This window comes from Hippocampus bargibanti, linkage group LG13, assembly GCF_051943395.1.
Source record: "Hippocampus bargibanti isolate YZ-2025 linkage group LG13, ASM5194339v1, whole genome shotgun sequence".
Lineage (NCBI taxonomy): Eukaryota > Metazoa > Chordata > Actinopteri > Syngnathiformes > Syngnathidae > Hippocampus > Hippocampus bargibanti.
The window spans coordinates 7,204,303-7,227,674 of NC_142746.1; the positions used below are offsets into that span (position 1 = coordinate 7,204,303).

Below are 23,372 nucleotides of genomic sequence, written 5' to 3' on the forward strand. Positions count from 1 at the left end.
TTTTTAAAATTAAATGACTTTATTTACAAAAACAAAGACCCATCTCAAAACAAGGCCAACAAAAACTTCCAATCTATGTATTTTCCTCAGCTTTTCACTATTTATAGTAAAACAACATAAGTAAGCTTTGATTACCACAAAGCAAATGAATAAAATTTGTAAAATAACAAGCAACATTCAGGTAAAAGTTTCAGTGAGTCCCTGACAGACATGTTCAAAAAGGTGTCCTCCCCAGTGTCAGGGTTTTTGTCATTGTCCATCGAATTCCAGGACCCACAGAATACGTATTGAGTTTTAGGACTACATAAACATTCAATGCAGCGTAAGAAACAGACTATCTGCTTTCATCAGAAAACAAGACTTAATTCCTAAATTATATGGGTTATATGAGCTTGAAATGAGGACGACTGTCCTAAATACAATGCAATATTGGTTTATATAGCGTATTAACAATAGCTGAAGCGGAAACAAAGTGCTAACATGGAAAAGGGGGGAAATTCTGCTCTCTTGTAGAAGGGAAAAAAAACCTTTGCCAGAGGTATGACCAGGCACTTTGTCGGCATCCAAGCAAGAAAAAGTCACACTACGCAAGAAAAAGTCACACTAAGCTAGAAAAACACTCTACGTCATATTTTCAATTGCCGAATAAAAACGTGAATGGCAGTGAATGAGTCAAGAGTTCCAGTCGCTCCAAGAGCCCTTTACCGGCATGTACCCTCTCTGGCAGAAGTTAAGTTCCAAAAATGTTGGTTTTGTCTCAACAGATTCGCTATTTCCTCTTCCCGATTTCCCTATTTGGTAGGACAGTATAGCTAAGAATAACAGTGGAGCAATTCTGTGTCTGTTTAAACAGCCACACTGTTTGGTATCCTGTCAGGGGACAGGTTGTAGTAGGGCATTTTCAGGCCTTCATTCCTCGCCTTGATGCCATTGGTGATTTCTGCCAGATTCTTCTTGAACTTCTCCATGGAATCTTTCACTGGCTTTTCCAGGAAATGCTTATCGGGGTACATTCCCAAGTAGAGCTGCAAAACAATCGAGGGCAAACAAATGGAGACATGTTTCTCGGATGCTGATGTGGAAAACAAGACGTACCTCGTTCTTGTGGTACTGGCTAAGAGCCCAGACGGCACCCAAATGCCAGCTGGAGCGTCCTCGATCGGGAAGGCTTTCCATGATCAGGGATATATTTGCCACACCCTTTTGATTTGGTGGGGGCTTCCGCATAGTGGACGGAGCGTTGGGAATCCAGGAATACCAGTCAAACTTGGTAAGTGAAGAGAAAGTTGACAGTGAAGCTACTCTGTACTTCAATGTAAGGGAAATATCTCCACTTTTTGTTTCAAATCACAAATCTGTACCGTACTTGTCCAAAGTTAACAGCTGCGTGTTGGGCTGAAGCCGTGAACACAATGATGGTCAGGTAATCGATGAGTTCCTCACGAGATTCAAGCGACCTGGGGAATTCTGCACGAAAATGTGCCACCAGGTAGGAATTAAAGTTGCTCTTGTGTACAGTATATCAGATATTCACACGTCAGTGATACCTACCACAGCCATTGAAGTCTTTCATACCATTATCGCGTACATCTTGAACAAAGGCCTGGATTTCTTCATCATTTTTCACCTTCTCGTCGCTGCTGTAATAAATGCCGATCACATCGGACACAAAGCTACAAGAAGAAGATCCAAGTCAAGTATAGAGAAGCAAATAACTAGGCCAGCAAAAAGGTGGATCTTCAAAATGGTCTTCACCTTTTGGTGGTCTCCCACACCTTGTAGCCATCATCTCTGTAGAAGTAGTTGGGAAGGTCCTCCTTGCTGTCCGTGCCATGAGCTTTGATCATATTCGGAAAGCAGAGGGACTTGAATGTCAGGGTCTTCATGGTCTTCTGAATGAGTTGCACATGACCACCTCCACCTGTAGCATTCGCCTTAACATGTAGGAAGGAACAAAAGGATAGAGACGCTGAACTCTCGGGAGTTGCGAAGTTAACAGAGTCCACGTATTAAGATTGTGTCTTGTTGATTGGGACAAGCAACTGAGTTTTCAATCTCTTCCTTTCAAGACTTTGCTCTGAGGAATTGGGAATTTCTCCATTGTTAGACTAATAAAGGTTATCTTATCATACAAAACTTGAATCTGCATCTAAGTACACAGCTTGTCATCCGTCCCTTAGTCTTCAAAGGTTGGGACAGAGCTTGACTTTGTCCCGGAGTGTTCAGAAAACATCTAGACTTCCCCAGAAGCAATTTTTTTGGGGCCAAGCTCTTACATATTTTCTGTCTTTGAGCTTCTTCCCTTGGTCTACAAGTGCAGATCTTGTCTTGTCCATATATGGGGCCGCCAGTCTGCCATCAGCTCTTCAGACCCGATATCTTTAAATCTTCAAAGTGTAAAACTTTAATATTGCAGATGTCTTCAAGCCCTGCAAGGCAGTCTTCAGTGCTTAAGTGCCTGTTTCTGTTCCAGAACCTTGCAAGATGGATGTGATGTGTCCCCGAATCTTCTGAACGTGTGCCTGTTCTGAGTCTAGAAAGTCTTCGGAACCATGTCTGTACCACAATTTTCAGAGTCATTCAAAAGAAGAAGTTGAATCCTGACCAGGAATTAGTTAACTCTTTGGCGAGTAAAATATTGATGAAACAAATCTTCAGGACTCATACTAATAACATCCAAGTTGCTATAAGATTATCGGACAGCGTTTTCCACCCAAAACAACTCACCTTATCAAAGAGTCCCCGTTTACAGATAAGTTGTTCTCTGGCCTTGGTGTTAATAGCGATGGTGAAATGCACATGTGGAAGGAGTAGCTGTGAAGAAGCACAATTACTAGTTTTCAGTCCTTTGTTTATTAATGAGCGAGACTTTTCACCTTAAAAACAGGGTGGACTGAGGACAGTTGCCTGAACATAGCGATAGCAAACATCTCTGAAATAAGATGCGTCCTGAGCAAGTGAGTGACCGTCTGGTGGTGCTGGAAGTCCATCGAGCGCACCCACATCTTTGCCAAGAGCCAGTCGTACTCGCTGTCTGTGGGGAGGAAGATGGGATTGTCCTCACCTGGAATCTGACCCAACTGCAAAGCAACAATAGAAAATATTGTCAAAGTCATGGAAGACTGGCTCGTGTCCCACACCACCGTACCTGGATGGCAATCGGAAGGATCTCATTCTGTGTGTTCTTGTACAGAAGACAAATGGGAGCTGTCATGTATTGCGGGGTTTTTGGGTCCGTATCGTTTGCTTTGATGCCATCCAAGACTTCATAGTCCACCAAGTAGATGTTCCCGGCCTGAAGCAATGATGGGAGTCTTTATTGGTTGGTTGATGGATTATACTCCTGCTATACATTTTCGTTATCAACGAAGCAATGCTAGCTGAGACCACGAGGGGAGTCTTTCATAGAAGGGAGAGTAGATATAAGATTTTATAAGAAACTGACAGACAAAGAACAGAACCTTGGGGGGATACCTTCTCAGTGGGAAAATTCCATTGTACCTCAATCGAGTTTTATGTTCAGGTTTGACTGAAGTAATCTGCATCGGGACAGATCGCAACGAGTACAGTAAGTACCTGTACTTCTTGTTCGAGAGTCAGCTCTCTATCCAAGCTGACAGCAACCATCTCATTAGTAACGGGAAACTTGTCTGGAAGTTTGGTAATCTTTTCAATCAATACAGGATTGCAGCCATTCAGGAACTGATAGCCAAACATGAAATCCTCTTTCCAGTGTTCCATCACATAACCTGAAGTGTAAGTCATGAAAGTAAAATGTGAAATTTTAGTTCAATAAGATACGGAAGTCATTAACAAAATGTACATCTGACGCTCACCTGAGAGTGGGTTCTTGATGCTCAAAAAGATCCTTTTAAAATGAACTATGTCCTGCCAGGACGACTGGAACATGTGCATGAAGTGGTTCATGAGCAGGTTCTGGATTCTGAAAATTCATGTTTATTATCGCTTTGATAGGTGGCCCGATCGCAGAGTGGTTAGCATGCACGGTGCAGAGGTTCTCCCTGGGCCTGCGTAGGTTTTCTCAGAGTCCTCTGGTTTCCTCTCATAAAAAAAAATGCATGGCGGCTTGATTGAACACTCGAAATTGTCCCTAGGTGTGAGTGTGAGAGCTAATGGTTGTTTGTCTCTGTGTGCCCTGCGATTGGCTAGTAACCACTTTAGGGTGTCGTGCCTGAAGACAGCTGGGATAGGCTCCAGCATCACCCGTGACCATCGTAAGGGTAAAGCAGTCTGGGAAACGGGTGAATTATTGGTTTGTCAAAAAGTTTGAGAAACACCTCAACTGAGTGGAGAGAGGGAGGTTTTACCGCATCTCTCTCCTCAAAAGTCAGCTAGGGTAGGCCCCATCGCTCACATGACTCCACACCTTTTGTGTTCAAATATCAGTGTGTGTGTGTGTGTGTGTGTGTGTGTGTGTGTGTGTGTGTGTGTGTGTGTGTGTGTGTGTGTGTGTGTGTGTGTGTGTGTGTGTGTGTGTGTGTGTGTGTGTGTGTGTGTGTGTGTTTCCTAGGGTGTTAAATTCAGCATTGAAGTAATGGAATAAAGGCAACTATGTTGCCGCAGGTTGTAGAGCCCCGCCCTCTGGGTAATCGATTATTTGTGGTTCAGGCTTTTTAGGGTCAACACATACGCTTTCTTGTAATTCTGCGCGAAATCCACTTCTTTCTCACTGTTGAACTGGATGTCTCTGGGTAAATCCTGATGTTTTTTTGCATCGATGCTCAGAGGAAAGCCGGGCTGCCACCTTGTCCATCTAAGATGCAAAAAAAATAACAATTCCAGCGTGTGTGGTGCTCACAGTCAGATGAGATTTACCTGAAGGCTTTCCGCCTCATTTCCAGTTCGGTTTGTCTGAGCTCCTTGAACGGACTCGTCTGATCATCTTGAGGCAGGTGAGCTCAAACAAGCCAGAGAATCACCAAGTTATCAAATGAAATCAGTGTCCCTGATCTACTGCGGTTTGTGACCCTGTACCTCGTCCATCCCGCAGCACTAATTCCTTGTCATCCACCAGCCAGCGATAGCAAGGGAACTCCACGCTGTCCCCACCTGAAGTCCTAACCGAGACATACCTGCAGTACCAGTCGTCCAGTGCCAAATATTTTTTCTTCTCCAGCTTCACCAACATAAGATTACCCAGATTCTCCTGCACCTTGATCGGGTAGGAATTCACCTGCGGGAACGACACGTGTCATAAGTGTTACCTTTGTATAGATATAACAGTGGTCCGCCAATTATACAAGTAGCAGAGTTTGCAATGGGGTCGCGCTGCATTACATCACACTAAGGGCTGTTGCAAATGTATGCGGCAGAAAACTGTTGGTCACCGATTAAAGGACAACCGATGTTGATTCCACCGCATATAGCTATATTTTACGTTTTAAGACTCGCGCTGAATATTCCGGAAGTCTTGTTTTTGAGTTGGTGACGAGTCCGTACATGACATCACTGAAGGAACACCCCTGACCGAAAAGAAGGACACATTGTAGCAGTCCTTCCATCACGTCAATGCTTATTTGGTCTGAAAACCTTGTTTCACCCAAAAGAGCCAGAAGAGGGCGACCAAGCTCCATGAAAGGAATTTATCAGCCTGTGGAAACGGGCTGATTAATTACTCACAGGACCTGGTCGCCATTTTGTGCCTCTTTTTTATGATACATTTCCCCCCCAATGTTGCCTCAAAATGGCACGGAATAAATTCTTTAATGGATTGCAAACACGTATGCTTTCCTCTTCAGAACTATTGGAATCATATTCATAACTGGATGTGTAACAAGAAAGCATATTCTCGGAATCTGACGTCACGAACTGGGGGCGGGACTTTCTGAAAATGCCCAATTCGCAGCTCAATTTTTTTGCAGATTTTGGACACTTTAAGTCATTTTTATTGGTGTTTTGCATTTGAATAAAAATATCATACTGCATGTTTTGGGTATTGTAGATGCTATAAAACGTTTTTCTGATATCAGTTAGGAAACAAAAAAGTGACGTTGGTTGTCCTTTAAATATCAGAATCACACCAAGTTTACATTTCTGTTTTCGGGCAAGAAATACAGGTGGTATGTAGAAAAGTCTTTAAGTTATCCGGCTATTGTTTTTCTTGTGTTTTGTCTGAGATCAGGGTTGATCTGCATTCCTCCTTCAGGCAATATTTTGTAATGTAACATGACACTTTCAAGCTGTTTGTAAAGAGCGGCAGATGTTCCTTACAGCCAACGTCATAATCGTAAAAGATCTTTTGACCAGGTCACCTCCAATATGAATATGATTACAATCGTGTGGATGAAAATGTCACTTACAGAGCCCCTCTCAAAGTCATTGTGCTTAGGTTTGTCCAGACGAGTCTTCTGGCTGCACCCCTTAGTGCCCACCAATGTTATGCTGATGTGGTTATCAGTCCCTGACCTGCCTTGAGTCCCCGTGGCTACGCTCACCACATATGTGTACGCCATCGCTGCCGCGTCCGGAGGAAAAATTCACACGGTTTCTGACATATGAAGTGAGTATCAAAGAGAAATCACTCTATTATACTCTCCTCCCCAGCCCTTCTGAAAAATATTTCAGTACCACCCATTTTCAAACTCTTCTTTTTTTTCCTTTAAGCCATGTTTTGTACCTCGCAGCTCAACGGCAAACAAAAATGTCAAAGTGATATTCTATATCATTTTTATATCGTATATATCACATTTTCTACAAGTTGCATCCCGACTACTACTTCCCAGACAACTTTGAGAGAAAATCTAACCCATTACTGCATTGTAGTCCTGTGCAACCCCTTTCCAAGTTGTTCTGGGACAACGTGTCATACGTTATGAGTGATTTGTCACGACCCTTCCTTGCATAATCCAGTTTCATGTTGGCACATTATAAAGGTATTATCCTGTTCTGTCCTGACCTGACCCAAAATTTGCTACTCAGTCTTGAGTGTCGCTCTGCCTTACCAGTTCACACCTAAACAAAATCCAGCCCTGTCTTATCCAAATATGGCAAGCCCGATCTTGTCCTACCAACTCTTATCAGTTTTAATATTTGTTGCATCCCCCCCTCCCACAAACAGTGTTGTACTCCCTCCCCAGACCAAATATCAATAAAATCCAATCCTATCCTAAATCCTATTCTTCCCTGGCCTATGCAGACGTCTTGCCTTGCTCGAGAATCAAAACAATGGCTTCAGATTCAGAGAAGATCCTTTCTTGTTACTCATCCAGATGATTCAAATAGTTCTGAAGAGGAAAGCATAAATGTTTGCAATCGATTAAAGGAGTCCTCCCATATCAATTGGAGGCGTCAATGACAGCAATGTCGCACCCAGAAAATGCACAAGATGGCGCCCAAGCTCCGTTGGAAATGGGCTGATTTGTCAGCTGGGAATTTGTGTCAGCTAGTATCAAATAGTAGTGCAACACACAACGATTCACCATCGCATTATTTATTCGTATCATTACGTGTTTTCCTTCTAATTTTGTCATCAACACGAAGTTTTCAGACCAAACAAAGTACCCAAAATGCATTGCCTTGCTCTGGAATCTAGACTTCTAGAGCAAGGCAAGACGTCTTGGCGTGATGTCACGACCTGGGGGCGGGACTTTCTGAAAATCCCCAATTCGCAGCTCATTTTGTTCCAGTTTTAGCACACTTTAAGTCATTTTTAGTGGTGTTTTTCATTGGACTAAAAATATCAGTCTGCATGTTTTTGGTATTTTAGATGCTATAAAACGTTTTTCTGATGTCAGTTAGGAAACAACAAAATAATTATTTTTTTATGGGGACCTGGGAACAGATTACAGTATTTTCATTTTTAATGGTTTCTTATGGGAAATAAATGTTCGGCAGACGAACTTTTCGCCTTACACATAATTTCTGGGAACCAACTAAGTTCGTGAGCTGAGGTATCACTGTATGTGGTTGATCCAAGTCAGTTATGCCCCATCCAGTCCTCCTCTATTTTGCCTGTTCCATTTCAAACTTCTGTCTGCCTTCGACTGCATTTCCATCTCAATAAATAACAACAGATTTTACTTGAAGAATGCTGATAGAGAAGTACAGAGAACGTCAGAAGGAATTGCATTGTGTCTTTGTAGATCTGGAGAAAGTGTACGACAGGGTGCCCAGAGAAGACCTGTGGTATTGCATGAGGAAGTCTGGAGAGACGGACAAGTATGTCAGAGCGGTGCAAGACATGTATCATGACTGTAAGACAGTTGTGAGGTGTGCTGTCGGTGTGACGGAGGAATTCAAGGTGGAGGTGGGACTCCACCAGGGGTCAGCTCTGAGCCCCTTCTTGTTTGTTATGGTGATGAACAGGCTGACAGACGATATTAGACAAGAATCTCCTTGGACCATGATGTTTGCAGATGACATTGTGATCTGTAGCGAGAACAGGGAACAGGTGGCGGAGAAACTAGAGATGTGGAGATATGCCCTGGAAAGGAGAGGAATGAAGATCAGTCGCAGCAAGACGGAATATATGTGTGTGATTGAGAGGGATCCAAGTGCAAGAGTGATGCTACAGGGAGAAGAGATGAAGAAGGTGGAGGATTTTAAGTACTTGGAGTCAACTGTCCACAGCAATGGAGAGTGTGGAAAAGAGGTGAAGAAGCGTGTCCAGGCAGGCTGGAGCGGCTGGAGAAAAATGTCAGGTGTGATGTGTGATAGAAGGGTTTCAGCTAGGATGAAAGGAAAAGTGTATAAAACAGTGGTGAGACCAGCCATGATGTTTGGACTGGAGACAGTGCCACTGAAGAAAAGACAGGAAGCAGAACTGGAGGTAGCAGAGCTGAAGATGTTGAGGTTTTCTTTGGGAGTGACCAGTTTGGATCGGATCAGGAATGAGTACATTAGAGGGACAACTCATATGAGAGGCTTTGGAGAGAAAGTCAGAGAGACCAGACTGAGATGGTTTGGACATGTCCAGAGGAGAGAGAGGGACTATATCGGGAGAAGGATGCTGAGCCTTGAACTGCCAGGCAGGAGACCGAGAGGAAGACCGAAGAGGAGGTTTATGGATGTGGTCAAAGAGGACATGAAGGTAGCTGGTGTGAGAGAAGAGGATGCACAAAACTGGGATAGATGGAAGACATTGATTCGCTGTGGCGACCCCTGAGGGGAAACGCCGAAAGGAAAAGAAGAAAGAAGAAGATGAAGTGTATGCAATTAGTCTGTCATACAGCAAAACTGTTGGAGCATGATAAGGTGACCCGTCCATCAAGACTGTAGGAATACGTAGCGGTTCCTGACACGTTAAGACCTGTGTGGCGTGGATAAAATAACTACATCGTTGACAATTATGGGATGTGATGTGGTAAATTATTCCGTTTGGAATCAATGCTGCCACCAAGTGTACACATTTGTAGCTGAATCAAGAGAATGAAAGTGCCTTCTAAAGGAACAAACCTCGCCGAGTGCGACCGGACAATGCCAATTTCTATACAGCAATAGTTCTCAAACCTTTTATAACAAATACCAGGACCAGAATTGAAAGAGCATACCTGTAGCGTAGTAGGCCTAACTGTTCATCGACATGCAACAATAGGATTTTGTAAGCCACATTACCATTATGCATGGTTTGAAAACCTTAAAACTCCACTTAAATTAAAAAAAAATGTAATGTCGGTTAAAATATCCAGAACAGAAGTTAAAAAGTGTACCAAAATTTGTCATGATCTGGTTAGCGACCAATGGGTGGCGCTGTCAGCCCCGCCTGCACCTGCACAGGTGCTGGTCGTCCCGATCAGTGGCGGACTGCCACGTTTGGATTGGCGACCAACGGGTAGCGCTGTCAGCCCTACCTGCTGCCTCGCAGGTGCTGGTCGTTCCCAATCAATAACACTCAAAAGGTCTCTCGGCACGACCATTCACTGTCGGGTCATTGTTGTATGCTTTGTATGCAATTGTATGCATTGTGCATTGTGTATGTATTGTATGCTGTGCATATGTTTGTTTCTCCTTGGCGACTTTTAATCTTGGTTTTCTTTTGATACTTTGTATTTTTTCTGTTCAGATGATTTTGAGGTTTTAGACTTTGTTCCTGCTGACTCTATTTTAATACAATTTGTCAAACACAACTTCCTGCTCCCTCCTGCCTGCTTTTTGGGATCCGCACCCGCCATCACCACCTTGCAAACCGTGACAAAATTAACATTGGAAATCAAAGTATCTCTTTATTGTCTGAATTTCTGAAAAGAAGCCAATGTTCGGGCGCAATATGCAAAAGCAGCCCCCCCCCACCCCACACACACACACACTCAAACAGCAACACTGTTGGGTATTTTATCGGGGGACATGTTGTAATAGGGAAGTTTCTTTCCCTCGTTTCTTGTCTTGATGGCGCTGCTGATTTCCGCCAGGCTCTTCCGGAACTTCTCCATGGCCTCCTTCACTGGCTTCTCGATGAAGTGCTCGTCTGGGTACATTCCTAAGTAGAGCTAGTAGGACAGGACAGGACAAGACAAGACATGGAGGAATGTTTATGGTGACATTTCACCCAGTGACGTGCGGTCAGGTTCATGGCTGGTGAGGCACTGACGTCATCAATGACGTCACCGCTCGTCTCTACTTAGTATTTGAACGGTAAATGTGAAAATTCAGCGATTTTGAAAAAAATCCTAAAACGGTGAAGTTAAATGGACAAGAACTTTAAAGTACAAATCACTAAATACATCTAACTGTTTAATTTACTTTTTCATTTGATATTTCCATGACAAGTTTCCATGATGACAGGTGAGGCACTGCCTCACCTGCCTCCCCTGACTGCACGTCACTGCCTGGAAGAGTCCATTGTCTGTCATCCGTGGTCCACTGTGAGGCTTTATTGTGTTTTGTTTAATTTACTTTTTCATTTGATATTTCCATGACAGGTTGCCTCACCTGCCTCCACTGACTGCACGTCACTGATTTCCCCCCCCCCTCCTCCCCATTGAGTCAAAACATTGACAAGAACACACAAATTTCTGTCGATTCTTACGTCGCATATGTGATGAGCTGCGTCAGTGTCTTTTCACTGCTATTTACTCCACAATTTAAAAACGCAACACCCACCTCATTTTCCTGGTATTGGCTGAGAGCCCAGACGGCCCCCAGGTGCCAGCTGGAGCGTCCTCGGTCCGGCAGGCTGTCGATGATCAGGGTGACGTCGGCCAAACCTTTCTGCTTGGGTGGGGGCTTCCGCATAGTGGACGGAGCGTTGGGAATCCAGGAACACCAGTCGTACTTCATGCAGTCACAAGTTGACAGTTTGTTCATTTCAATACTATGATACGTACGGTATTTTTTCCCACTTGCGCTGTATTATTATTATTGTTATTTAGAATTGATGTTTTATTTACATAGTAGTTTCAGATCCCCACCCTTGAGTTTTTTTTCTTGTTTTAGTAGGCCTACGGGTTTCAAGAAGAATTGCGAATAATATTTTTAATACCTGTGCCAATTTTTTTCCTCATTGTAGAAAATGGAACGTCATCCATGAAATCACTGGACTGAACATTCGGCAAACCCCCTCACTGCCCATCTTTAAAACCCGCCTCAAAACTCACTTGTACTCTTTGGCATTTGACTCAGCACTCAGCACTTGATCTTAGTTTTACTCGCCGGTGCTTTCTACTATCTTTGTGACTGCTTTATTTCCTGTTCATGATAGCTGTCCATGTGGAGCACTTTGTTACAGCTCCAGCAGTTGTTAAAACGCGATATAAATCAATATGTATTGTATCATAATTATTATGAGTAGTAGTATTATATTTTGGTTGCAGTTAAATTTTTTATAATAAGATATATACCATTTTAAACAATTGTTTTGTCACCATCAGGTTATTATTATTATTATGATTATTATTGTTATTATTATAATTATTATTATTATATTTTTGGCTACAATTAAAATTTCTATGTTCAAATCACAAACATTTTTAAAGTATTTTTTAAAAAGTCACCATCTGAATCTTGTATGCTGATTAAAAACAATCATACGTTTCAATTCAGCGTTGACTCTTGAAAAAAATCAATTAAAGACATCATACTGACTGACAATTTTAGCTAGACAATGCTTCTACTAATAGAGTATCAATAATAGTTATTATTGATGTTATTATTAGTGATCAGTCCGTTTTTAAACTTTAATTTAAAATGTTATAAACCCCCGTAGTTCACAGAAGTTGAAGCCATTCCTATTTGCGTTGAACCGCTCGAAATTGCATCATAACATTATTGTTGTTAAAGACTTCAAACGGCAATTAAAATCCTCCCCTGAAGGCAAGTGACACTTTTGATTAATATTCTTTTTTGAGTTTGATCATATTTGATGTCATCATTATTACTGTTATATTGTGCCTGTTGTGAAAAAGGGTTTGGATCAAACTGGCGCACATCGCATGCGACGGAGAGAAATGTACGAGTTTTGGACATACTTGTCCGAAGTTGACGGCTGCGTGTTGAGCCGACGCGGTGAACACAATGACAGTCAGGTACTCGATCAGCTCCTCGCGAGATTTTAGCGCCTTTGGAAAATCTGGAAAAAGAAATTGGCAAAGTCAAACACTTGATGCCGCAAGGTTGCGCAACACACGGACACTGTGACCAAAGTGTTTTTTTTTTTTTTTTAATCAATTTGAGCTTGTTTGTTCCCATCGAGCACGTTTGAGATTAGATTACGGTTTACCTTACCACAGGTATCCAAATCCTGCATGCCGAAGGTGCGCACGTCTTTCACAAAGGCCTGGATTTCCTCATCCTCCTGCACTTTCTCATTGCCAGTGTAGTAAACAGCGACCACGTCGGATACAAAGCTGCAAAACACGTTCGAGTATAGCAAGTCGAAATAAAGAGGATGTAAAAAGTCTGCTCACCCCTGTTTAAATTCCAAGTTTATATGAAATAAAAAGATGAGATCTGAACCATTTCTAAACTTTTCCACCATTCCCTGACCTATAACTTGTAAAACTTATATATATATATATATATATATATATATTTTTTTTTTTTTTTTATTTTTTTTTTAATGAGCGAAGTGATGAACAATTGGAATTGAATTTCTTTCCTTTCCTCTTCCTTTCATAACTTTGCTGCTGTGAAATGTAAATTTCTCTACTGCGAGACGAATAAAGGTACATCCAATCCAATTCAATCCAATCGGATTGGTTGCATAAGTGTGCACACCCCGTTATAAATTTTTCAAATCAACTAAACACATTTAAATGCATGGTGCTAAATGTGAGTCAGAACACCATTTAAAATACCTCTGATTAAACCTAAATAAAGTTTAGCTCCTCCAGTGGGCTGCAGCCCTCGTGAGGATAAGGCGGTCTGAAAAATGAATGAATGAATGTTCGAGTGTGCTTTTCCCATCGTTATGGAAGCTACAAGGCGATCCAAGTCAAGTGCAGTATGGGCAACCAAATAACTTGGCGAGCGCCATTTTTGAGCCTCACCTTTTGGTGGCCTCCCACACCTTGTAGCCATCGTCTCTGTAGAAGTAGGTAGGAACGTCTTGCTTGCTGTCCATTCCGCGAGATTTGATCATGTCGGGAAAGCAGAGAGATCTGAAGGTCAGGGCTTTCGTGGCCTTCCGAACCAGCTGCATGTGACCACCTCCGCCTGTGGCGTTCGCCTTGTTAGGGCGGGGATACGCACATTATTGTTCGTTGAGATCATTTCAAGGAAGGGTTATCTAATCATTTTCATGGATGAGAAACATCATGTTGACATTCCAATAGTGGTGGAATTTGGACAATATTTAGAACATGAAAAGCTGTTTCTTTTTTTTTTTTTTTAGTAAAGTCCAACATCAATAGTTTGTCTTCTTTTTAGGAAATGACATAACACCATTATGCGTGTATTCTAAAGTTCCTGTGTCTAGTTCTCGTAGGCTGAAATGCTTCAAGTAAATTATTCACTTTGAAAGGCTCCGTGTGAAGACGTTGGAACTTTGTATGCAGTCATACTGATTCTGTTTGATTGGTGAAATTAAGTTCAGTGCTGATAATTACTTTGGATTGGGGAAACCGAGTCACGTGACAATATATGAAGATGAAGTCTCGCTGACGGACCAAAACAAAATCGATCACGCAAGCAATACTCGAAAGATTGAAAAAATCTATAGTTGAGAGTGGCTCAATGGTAAGTAAAAGTACTGTGTCTTATTATAAAAAATCTGTTTCATTAAAAAGTAATGTTTTATCAAAACTATTTTGACATATACAATTTATCCACAATTACTTCAATGTGAACAGCTAAATAAATGTAGCACATTGGCTAGCAACCTCTCATTATTCATCGACTTTAGAGCAGTACTAAAGTCATAAATTACAGTATATATTTACACAACCAAAACATGAAAAAAGAAGAATCCAATTGAAAAAGATTTGAAGTACAGAGGAAGCGAAGTGTGGTGCCAAATCGTACCGCCAAAACCTCCTGCTTGTCATTAGCTGTTGCAGACCCTTGGGTGATGTCTCAGCCTGTTCTATCGGTTCAACTTTCAAGGAGAAAATCTGTTTGGGGTCATTTTGGCTAAGAAATAATCCCTTGTATCCATTTTTATATCCAAGTGAATGCTCTACACCAGGGGTGGGCAAACTTTTTCACTCGCGGGCCGCATTGGGTTCTAAAATTTGACAGAGGGGCCGGGCCAGGAGCATTTGGAGGGAGTGTTTGGGCCGGAAATACTCCGAACAAGTTATGTCCATAATTTATAAAATCACTTCAAATGACTTCGACTGAGCGTATTTTACAAAGATTCCACAGCATATAGCTATAGTTTACGTTTTAAGACTTGCGCTGAATATATGAAGTCTTGTTTTCGAGTTGATGACGATCCCCATGTGACGTCACGTTTGGACCGCCCCTGACCGAGAAAGCGACATACAATGCATTTTGGGTACTTTGTTTGGTCTGAAAACTTCGTGTTGATCTGTGTTGATGGCGAAATTAGAAGGAAAACACATAAATAAAGCGATGGTGAATCGTTGTGTGTTGCACCAAGACTACTATTTGATATTCGCTGACACAAATTCCCAGCTGACAAATCAGCCCATTTCCAACGGAGCTTGGGCGCAATCTTCTGCTTTTTCTGGGTGCTACATTGCTGTCATTGACGGCTCGAATTGATATGGGAGGACTCCTAGAATCAATTGCAAACATTTATGCTTTCCTCTTCAGAAGAACAAGAACAAGAAAACATCTTCTCCGAATCTGAAGCCATTGTTTTGATTCTCGAGCAAGGCAAGACGTCTTGGCGTGACGTCACGAACAGAGGGGTGGGACCTTCTGAAACTGACCATTTCCGGATTCATTTTGAAGTCATTTTTATTGGTGTTTTTCATTTAACTAAAAATATCAGCCTGCCTGATTTGGGTATTTTAGATGCTATAAAACGTTTTTCTGATGTCAGTGGGAAACAAAAACAAAAAATGGTGCCGGTTGTCCTTTAAATGTAGTATGTACAAACCTCATAGCACAGTAAAAACACTACAACCCAATTTATTAACTGTCTTTCAAATGTGAAAAATATCCCTGATCAGTTAATAAATTTGTCTCAAGGAATATGCAAGATATGGCATTTACAGACTATTTCGCAGATACTTGGAGGAGGAAATGGAAATAGATTAAAATAACATATGCACTGTGATTTATCAAGATTGCGTCTGTTTTTAAGTTTCCATCGAAGGGGCAAAGAAATCAACATTTATTGAAAAATGGAATCACTTTCAACATTCAAAACATATTATTACACAACGAAATATTCAAGCTCAATAATACCTACTTGTGTTAAATTCCGCCAAATCATAGATGGTTTGTCCTGACCGCGCGCTCAACAAACTCCTCACAGACGCTCTCGCCGTCACGCGCTAACAATACACGTGTACCGTCGCCGAGCTCACAAACATAGACTACCTGCAGTTGAAATTTGCATACTCGGCTCGGCAGCCAATCAGAAGCCTGCTTCTTTCTTCCGGACTTTCGCAAGCGTTACAAAGTCGTGCAATTGCATGTCATTTTCCAAAATAGATGCACAGAACCTCAAACTAGAAGAAAGATTCAAAAGAAGCTAACAACATATGTGACGCTACAAAACGTAAATTTACATTAAACCGTGACTGTAAAGTGTACGTGAGTCTTATGAAAGGGGCTTAATGGCTCGTAGGAATCAATGCAAACGTTGCATTGTGCACCACAATGACAATCGACTACTGTAGCAAAATTTACAGCCATGCGCATTTGGCGTAAATTAAGCAAGGTAGCATTTGTAGTTGGTGCATTCTTGATTTAAAAAAAAACTTTATACTTCGTGACAATGTTTCTTATTGGGATTGGTCTCATTTTGCTTCAAGTTGGGAAAAATGGGGCAGGCAACTTTTCAGTTATCTGCCCTGTTGTTCGCTAGCTTTTTGTCATGAGTTTTAGACACTGTTTGTACTATAATTTGGGCAAGTTCGGCGGGCCGGATTGAAAAGCCTAACGGGCCGTAGTTTGCCCATGCCTGCTCTACACCATAGGTGTCATAGTCAAGGCCCGGGGGCCAAATCAAGGCCCGGGGGCCAAATCTTGTCCGCTATATCTTTTTATTTGGCCCAGGAAAGCAAATCAAACTGATGAAAATCCATGATACTTGCTCAAGTCTTCCTGTCCTTTCGGCTTTTCCCTTCAAGGGGTCGCCACAGCGAATCAGTGTCCTCCATCTTCATCGGTTTGATTCGCATGTTTGTTTTGGCCAAGCTTTTACGTCGGACGGGCTCCTGACACAACTTGCTCAAGTCCGAACCAAAATTTCAACTTGTCCCACCCCATGTACACCACAAAAATAGTCATTATTTTTTACTTCAGATTTGAAAAGTAATTATTTATTAATTTGTTGTGCGCTCGAGATGTGATATGTGGAGGGGATCAAACATTCTCATGGCTTCCCCCTTATTCAAAATGGCTCCCGAGAGGAAACTGTCACTACAATGTGGCCTGCAGCAAAAAAACGAGTTTGACACCCTTACTCTACACTTTCCACACGCACTCCCGAAACAGCGGTTACAAGGGTGGACGGTTTATCGTGTTCTCGGATTACAGGTTGTCATTATTGGGGCATAAAAGGGTTCAATTGCTTTACTGAAGATGCTGCACACACTAAACTCACCTTGTCAAAGATACCACACTCGCAGATGAGCTGCTCTCTGGCCTTTGTGTTGATAGCAATGGTGAAACGGACGTGTGGAATGAGTAGCTTGCAGTAGAAAGAGCACATCTGTTGTTAGTCAGTCGCCTTTTCATGCTTACCGCCGGATTCATTGATTAGGGTCTGACCTTAAACACAGGGTGGACGGCAGGGAGATGCCTGAACATCGCAATAGCAAACATCTCTGAGATCAAATGCGTCCTGAGCAAGTGAGTGACCGTCTGGTGGTGCTGGAAGTCAGCTGAGCGCACCCAGATCTTTGCCAGTAACCAGTCGTACTGACTGTCTGTGGGAAGGAAGATGGGATTGTCCTTGCCTGGAGTCTGAGCCAACTGTGAAGACAAAGAAAGACAAGAAGCCTTGTCAATGTCTGCACCCACATACTGTATAATGGCAGGACAGTGGATTTGCGCTTTTCGGAGAGGATAAGGAGCGGGTGGGTCGTCCAGCGAATTGTGACAATCATCCATCCATCAAATCCATTTTCTAATCTGTTTATCCTCCCAAGAGTTGCGGGCATGCTGGAGTTTATCCCAATGTCTCCGGGGAGTTTGCAGGAGACACCTTGAACTGGTTGCCAGACAATCGCACAGTACACAACACGCTGGAAATCGCATCTGGGGATAATTTAGAACGTTCCATGAACAGGCCATTAATCTTTTTGGAATGTGGGAGCAAACCAGAGTGCCCAGAGAAAACCCACGCAGGCACGAGGTGAAGATGTAAACTCTACACAGGAAGACCAGAAAATGGGATGAGGCCGACACAACAACTAGTCGAACACCAGCCAGTCGAAAAAAAAACAATCGGAATTATTTTAAAATCACAAATACTCATGTTTAACTCATTCACTGCCATTAATGAATTATTTCAGGAATTGAAAAGTATGATGTGGAGCGCCATTCCCAAATCTGTTCAGGTTTTGTTTTTTTCTTGCGGGGTGAGGGCGGATGTGCAGATCAAGCTATGGTCAGACCTCTGGCAATGTTTTTCCCTTCCACGAGGGGGCAGCATTTGCCTATTTTGCAGACGCCCCCATTTCAAGCTCAGATAACTCCAGACCCATGTAATTTAGGAATTAACTCTTTTTTTTCTGATGAAAGAAGATATTATCAGGTTTCTTACGCTGCATTGAATGTTTACATAGTCCTGAAACTCCATATTCTGTGGGTCCTGCAAGTTGAGTGAAAATGACAAAAACCCTGGCATTGGAGTGGACACATGTTTGCACATCGTCTGATAGTGAATGAGTTAATATTGCCATACCTGTATGGCTATCGGCAGGATCTTGTTCCGGGTGTTCTTGTACAAAAGACAGATGGGAGCTGCCAAGTACTGTAGGGTGCATGGATCTGTGCAGTTTGGTCGGATGCCGTCCAAGACTTCGTAGTCCACCATGTATATGTTACCCGCCTTGAAGTGCAGCAGTCTCGTGATTGGTCAGACAACAAGGCAGCAAAGTCATCCGCAAGGGTGAACATTATTCTACCTTTACTTCCTCTTCCAGAGTCAAGTGTCTCTCCAGGCTAACCGCAACCATGTCATTGGTGACGGGAAACTTGTCTGGGAGTTTGGTGAGCTTTTGGATGACGACGGGATTGCAACCGTTCAGGAATTGGTAACCGAACATGAAATCCTCTTTCCAGTGTTGCATCACATAGTCTGTAGGGTACATGTGGAAAACAAAGTGATGAAAAGCACAAAGGAAAGAAATCGCTCAAATAATCCAAGGCTGACCGGAGATGGTGTTTTTGATTCGCAAAAAGATCTTCTCGAAGTCGGCAAAGTCACTCCAGGACGTCTGGAACATGTGCATGAAGTGGTTCACGAACAGGTTCTCGATTCTGGAAATGTATATGTATCTTTTTTTTAACGATCCGTTCACTGTGTGTTAGACACGTCAACCGGAGGAGGTAAAACTTGTTTTTGCAAGACTCAATGCTGTCTCTCTTTTTCGAGTAACAACAATTCATCCGAAATTCCGAAATGCCATTGTGGCCCTGGCTTACAAAAAAAGGCAATTAAAGGCAATACAAACGCTTTGCTGTAGTTCAGTATGAAATCCACTCCCTTCTCACTGTCAAACTGGATGTCCCGGGGCAAATCCTGATGCTTGCCGGCATCTATACTCATCGGAAACCCGGGCTGCCACTCTGTCCATCTGAGGTACAAAATGTCTTTTAAATATAGAACAAGAGACCCCCGCTGAATGACTTTGCGGTCTGATACGACGCACCTGTAGGCTTTCTGCCTCATTTCCAGCTCGTTCTTTCTATGCTGCTTGACCAGACTGGTCTTATCATCTTGAGGCAGATGAGCTAATCAAACCAAAAAGATGGAATAAAACGAATGAGTTCACCTAACCCGTTGCGAGTTTGTGACTCTACCTCGTCCGTCCCGAAGAATCACTTCCTTGTCATCCACCAGCCAGCGGTAGCATGGGAACTCCACGTTGTCTCCGCTCGGAGTTTTGACTGAGATGTAGCTGCAGTACCAGTCGTCTTGTACCCAGTATTTTCTCTTCTCCAACTTCACCAACACAAGCTCGCCTAGGTTCTCGTCCGCCCTCACCAGGTACGAATCCACCTGCAAGCAAATACATTTTTGTAGGTGTGGAGGAAAACTTAAATCCGTCTCACTTTTTTTGTTCCAGCTGTTTTCTATGTGAACCCTTTTTAAACAGAAGACGAGAGATTTCTGGAAGTGTTGTGATGAATGAATGAATGAATGAATAAAGTGGTCCAAAATAGAAGTCCCAGAGCCAGAGACTTTCCGAAAGGCAAGCGTCTGGGTATCAGGGGTTCCATGTTGCCTAGTTGGACTCATTCCCCCAGAAAAAAATGAACAGGAGGAATTTGGGATATGTGATGAAAGAACAGACCTAATTTGGTCTGCTTAGATTTTGGGATTTGGGAAGATCTAACAGCAAATTGCAGTCACCATCGACTAAATGTGAACGTAGGCAACAGAAATAGCCTCTACGACTAAATTCTGGGCTAAAGGTTGGGAATTTCTCCATGGCAATGAATGTTTCTTCTAGTAAGAGGCATGGATGCTGTGGACTTCCTGTATGGTAGGGTGATTTTAGATAATGCTCAGTTTGATGAAGAACAACCTTCCTGTCAAAGATTAATCATTTACTTAATGATCATCCACTTGAATGGGGAAAAAGCAAACCCATGAGAAGCTCATCTGAGGTGCGGCTTCAAGTCTTTGTTTTACATGTTGGTCATGAAGCTAGTTTGTGAGCTACCGAGCGACCAAGCTCTCTCTCTCTCTCTCTCTCTCTGTCATGTATTTATTTATTTTACATGTACAATCTATCATACTGTATGGTAGTCCATGTCACCCTTAGTCCTTTTGTTAATGCCCACCCTATCTTGACTTTGGTGCACCCCTTTCCTCCATGAAACTGCTAAAATTACATTTTCCATCTCCCATGCCCCGCCAGAATCATCCCTCTGTATGTTTTTTGCCATGATCTATGCTCTCTCCAAAATTGGTTACTAGGCCTACGAGCTTCCATATCACATGCTCAACCCCTCCCTGTTTTTGGTCCATTTTTCCTCTCTGACCTGTTGGTGCCTTCCTCAACCATTGTACTCGAGTTGTATTTAGTCGGTTCCCTAACGTACAACGTGATGACTGGGCAATGGGTCGCGTAAAATGTCATCACTGCTTCTTCCATTCTACCTTCCTCTTTTAACATTAGAAACATGATGTGTACATGCACCGTGTATTAGATGTACTGTATATTTTACTCTGTCATTTCTGCATTGAGTCACTTACCGCTCCCCTCTCAAAATCATTATACAAAGGCTTGTCCAGCAGAGTCCTCTCACTGAATTTTTCAGTGCCCACCAGCGTGATGTAGATGTAGTCATCTGTCCCTGCAAACCACTGGTTCCCCGTGGTGATGGTCACTGTGTAGGAAGGCATTGATGGATAGACTCAAAAAAATAAAACACTCCTGGATTAAAATAATCAATTGCGTCGCCCATTAACTTCAGTGTCACATTGGTTAGGTCCTAAAAAGATCACTTCTCATTTTTCCCCCGATGTCCTCACTTCTCTTACACAAAGGCCACAAGAATGTGTAACCTTGTCAAGCAGATGGGGGCGGTGCGCTACGGGAACTACAGAGACGGTCCTTTCCCTTGTTCACCTGAGGACATGTTTTTCACTTTACGAACCAAAACACCAAAACGGGTCTGTTTGATCGAAGCCTCCTATGAGGCGTAAAATTTACTAGTCAAATCTGTACATGACACTGGACAATACCTGGCAGTTTGCGCTAGGCAAATATTATAGTAGAGTCAGTGACGCCCCTCGCCCACCCTCTTTTTTTGTTTGCGTACAGGCTTGACCACAATTAACTTTTCCCGTACACTGTGAACACCTCCGTTAACCCCGCGCCATACATTACAGGATCAGCTACAAAGAGTGAAAATCTGAAATATAAGGAGACTGTGTTAAAAAAATAACAATAATTCCACATGCTTTAAGCACATTTCATTTAATTAAAAAAAAAGATTCAGTACAGGTATTGATCAAAACGAGACATTTTTGAAGAAACAAAAAAATAAAACCTCATACATTCATGCCAAAAACGCCTGAGTTAGCCAGTTTGCCGTGAACAACTTTGAGCCACTCCTGTCGAATTAATCCCAGGGAGCCTGAATTGAAAGCAGCTGTCCGAAACGTGATTCCCATCCATTAATCCACAAAAGCTAAAATACGCCTTGAGAAATGAGGTCATTTCACTTCTTATTTGGTTCGAAAATTATGTAATGCAAATTATAAATGTTGCCATTAACTCTTTGAACTCTTTCAACAGTAGCCAAAATGGAACTGTATAGTGCCACTTAGCAGTTTTTTTTTTTTGACAACGATACTAGTGCAGCGTGTTCTACCGGAAACAAATTCCTTGTGTGTTCTACATACTTGGCAATAAAGATGATTCTGATTCTGATTTTATATCCCAGTGACATAAGTAAGTAAAACGATATGAAGGACAATCAAATCCTAGAAGGTACATCACTGCTGTTGTTTCCATATGCTGCGATGTGCCGGTTTTCAATTTACGTTAGATTACCTAAACAGAATGATTCCACATGTATTCTATTTTATGTACGTGACCCCTGCACCTCCCCACATCTATAAGTGTAAACCACATCATTTCTGTAAGCGGAGCCACCAGTAAGTGGCAATATGAAGCTAAATCAATAAATAAAGTAAAAGGTAAACAGATAAAGGTGCAAATTTTCCCTCCTATCAGAACATGTCTGATCCATATTCAGCATAGAATCAAATATGGACATCAACCAGAATATCATAGTATGCAGAATTGCGAGAAATTATAAGCACATATTAAACATGTGTCTATTAAAAAAAGAAATTAAAAAAACAAAAAAGAAATAAAAACACAAAAAAGCACTATACTGCTCTATTTAAAGTTTGGCATAAGACAAATGAAAATGCAGGGATGCATCTGGGAAATTAAAAAAGTGGGACAATTGAAAAAATAACACAGAGCCAAAAAAAAACAGGACAAGGCAAATGTGCCAGGCGTGCCCTTTATGCATTTGTCAAGCCCTAGATTCTAAGTTATGCAATTTTTACATCGGCTTTCAGTGTATGAAACTCATCACAAAAATCCAAAGAAATGTGTGGATTTCATGTTACTCGGTAACGGTAGAAATATGTTTGATCTGTTACTCATTTTACGCTTCTTTCCAGCTGGTGGTTATATACTCGCTAGTAACGGGAGGTACAGTGGGATACCAAGTAAGAGGTTTTTTTTGGGGGGGGTACACAAGCCGTCGTCCAATTTTTTTTTGTCTTGAACTGCGAGGAAAAATGTGAGTCCAAACGCTAGAACGCGTGAGCAATTCTTTAAAAAGAAAGAGGCAAAGGGCTTCCTCCAAGCTTTTTACTGCCACTCCCCGTTGAAATTGAGTTTAAAACTAAACACAAAAGAAAAAAGAACCACTGTACACACAGTGCATTCAACCCACCCACGTAACTTAATGGAAGTCAGCTAGCAGAAAGCTAACACGATACAAAAAAGTCCATAGGCACACTAACGAAACTTGCATCAATTTGTCTTTTAAAACTGATGCGAATGACATTTGAAATATGACAACAGCTGAGGCATAAATTCCTTAAAGGACAACCGACGTCACTTTTGTTTCCT

General features: G+C 42.1%; 3 protein-coding genes across 5 annotated transcripts in view; all 3 read right to left on the reverse strand.

The window, feature by feature from the left end:
- On the reverse strand, positions 1-6,628 carry LOC148889163 (polyunsaturated fatty acid 5-lipoxygenase-like). Its single transcript, XM_089012382.1, has 14 exons — positions 6,321-6,628; positions 4,996-5,194; positions 4,837-4,918; positions 4,652-4,774; positions 3,837-3,943; positions 3,577-3,749; positions 3,149-3,295; positions 2,877-3,080; positions 2,728-2,814; positions 1,756-1,934; positions 1,552-1,673; positions 1,367-1,467; positions 1,096-1,266; positions 1-1,025 (listed from the first exon to the last, which is right to left on the reverse strand). The coding sequence occupies exons 1-14, from the start codon at positions 6,471-6,473 to the stop codon at positions 846-848; spliced, it is 2,028 nt and encodes a 675-aa protein (XP_088868508.1). The 5' UTR covers positions 6,474-6,628; the 3' UTR covers positions 1-845.
- Positions 6,629-10,156: 3,528 nt separating this feature from the next.
- Positions 10,157-21,242, reverse strand: LOC148889164 (polyunsaturated fatty acid 5-lipoxygenase-like). Of its 2 annotated transcripts, XM_089012380.1 has the most exons (14): positions 20,966-21,241; positions 19,564-19,762; positions 19,413-19,494; positions 19,215-19,337; positions 18,914-19,020; positions 18,666-18,838; positions 18,443-18,589; positions 17,305-17,508; positions 17,138-17,224; positions 13,443-13,621; positions 12,679-12,800; positions 12,423-12,523; positions 11,059-11,229; positions 10,160-10,445 (listed from the first exon to the last, which is right to left on the reverse strand). In XM_089012380.1, exons 1-14 carry the CDS (start codon positions 21,113-21,115, stop codon positions 10,266-10,268), a joined length of 2,025 nt encoding a protein of 674 aa, XP_088868506.1. In that variant the 5' UTR covers positions 21,116-21,241; the 3' UTR covers positions 10,160-10,265. The 2 variants fall into 2 exon arrangements, with proteins under 2 accessions (XP_088868505.1, XP_088868506.1); XM_089012379.1 differs by having other exon boundaries at positions 10,157-10,445; positions 19,215-19,494; positions 20,966-21,242.
- slc25a16 (solute carrier family 25 member 16) overlaps positions 20,975-23,372 on the reverse strand; it is a 9,453-nt gene continuing 7,055 nt past the window's right edge. The window contains exon 11 of one of the 2 annotated variants that reach the window (XM_089012385.1): positions 20,975-21,099. The gene's annotated coding sequence lies outside the window, so the exon portion shown is untranslated. Of the gene's footprint in view, positions 21,100-21,679 lie in introns of those variants that run through there. The other variant, XM_089012386.1, reaches the window with a different exon arrangement.

Coding starts and splice junctions, on each gene's coding strand:
- LOC148889163 (XM_089012382.1), bottom strand. CDS start 6,473: ATGGCGTACACATATGTGGTGAGCGTAGCCACGGGGACTCAAGGCAGG. Junction 1,674..1,755: donor GTGTGGGAGACCACCAAAAG/GTGAAGACCATT, acceptor TTCTTCTTGTAG/CTTTGTGTCCGATGTGATCG. Junction 1,468..1,551: donor GAAAGACTTCAATGGCTGTG/GTAGGTATCACT, acceptor ATTTTCGTGCAG/AATTCCCCAGGTCGCTTGAA.
- LOC148889164 (XM_089012379.1), bottom strand. CDS start 21,115: ATGCCTTCCTACACAGTGACCATCACCACGGGGAACCAGTGGTTTGCA. Junction 19,021..19,214: donor ATACTGAACTACAGCAAAGC/GTTTGTATTGCC, acceptor ATACATTTCCAG/AATCGAGAACCTGTTCGTGA. Junction 11,230..12,422: donor CAGCCGTCAACTTCGGACAA/GTATGTCCAAAA, acceptor GACTGCATGAAG/TACGACTGGTGTTCCTGGAT.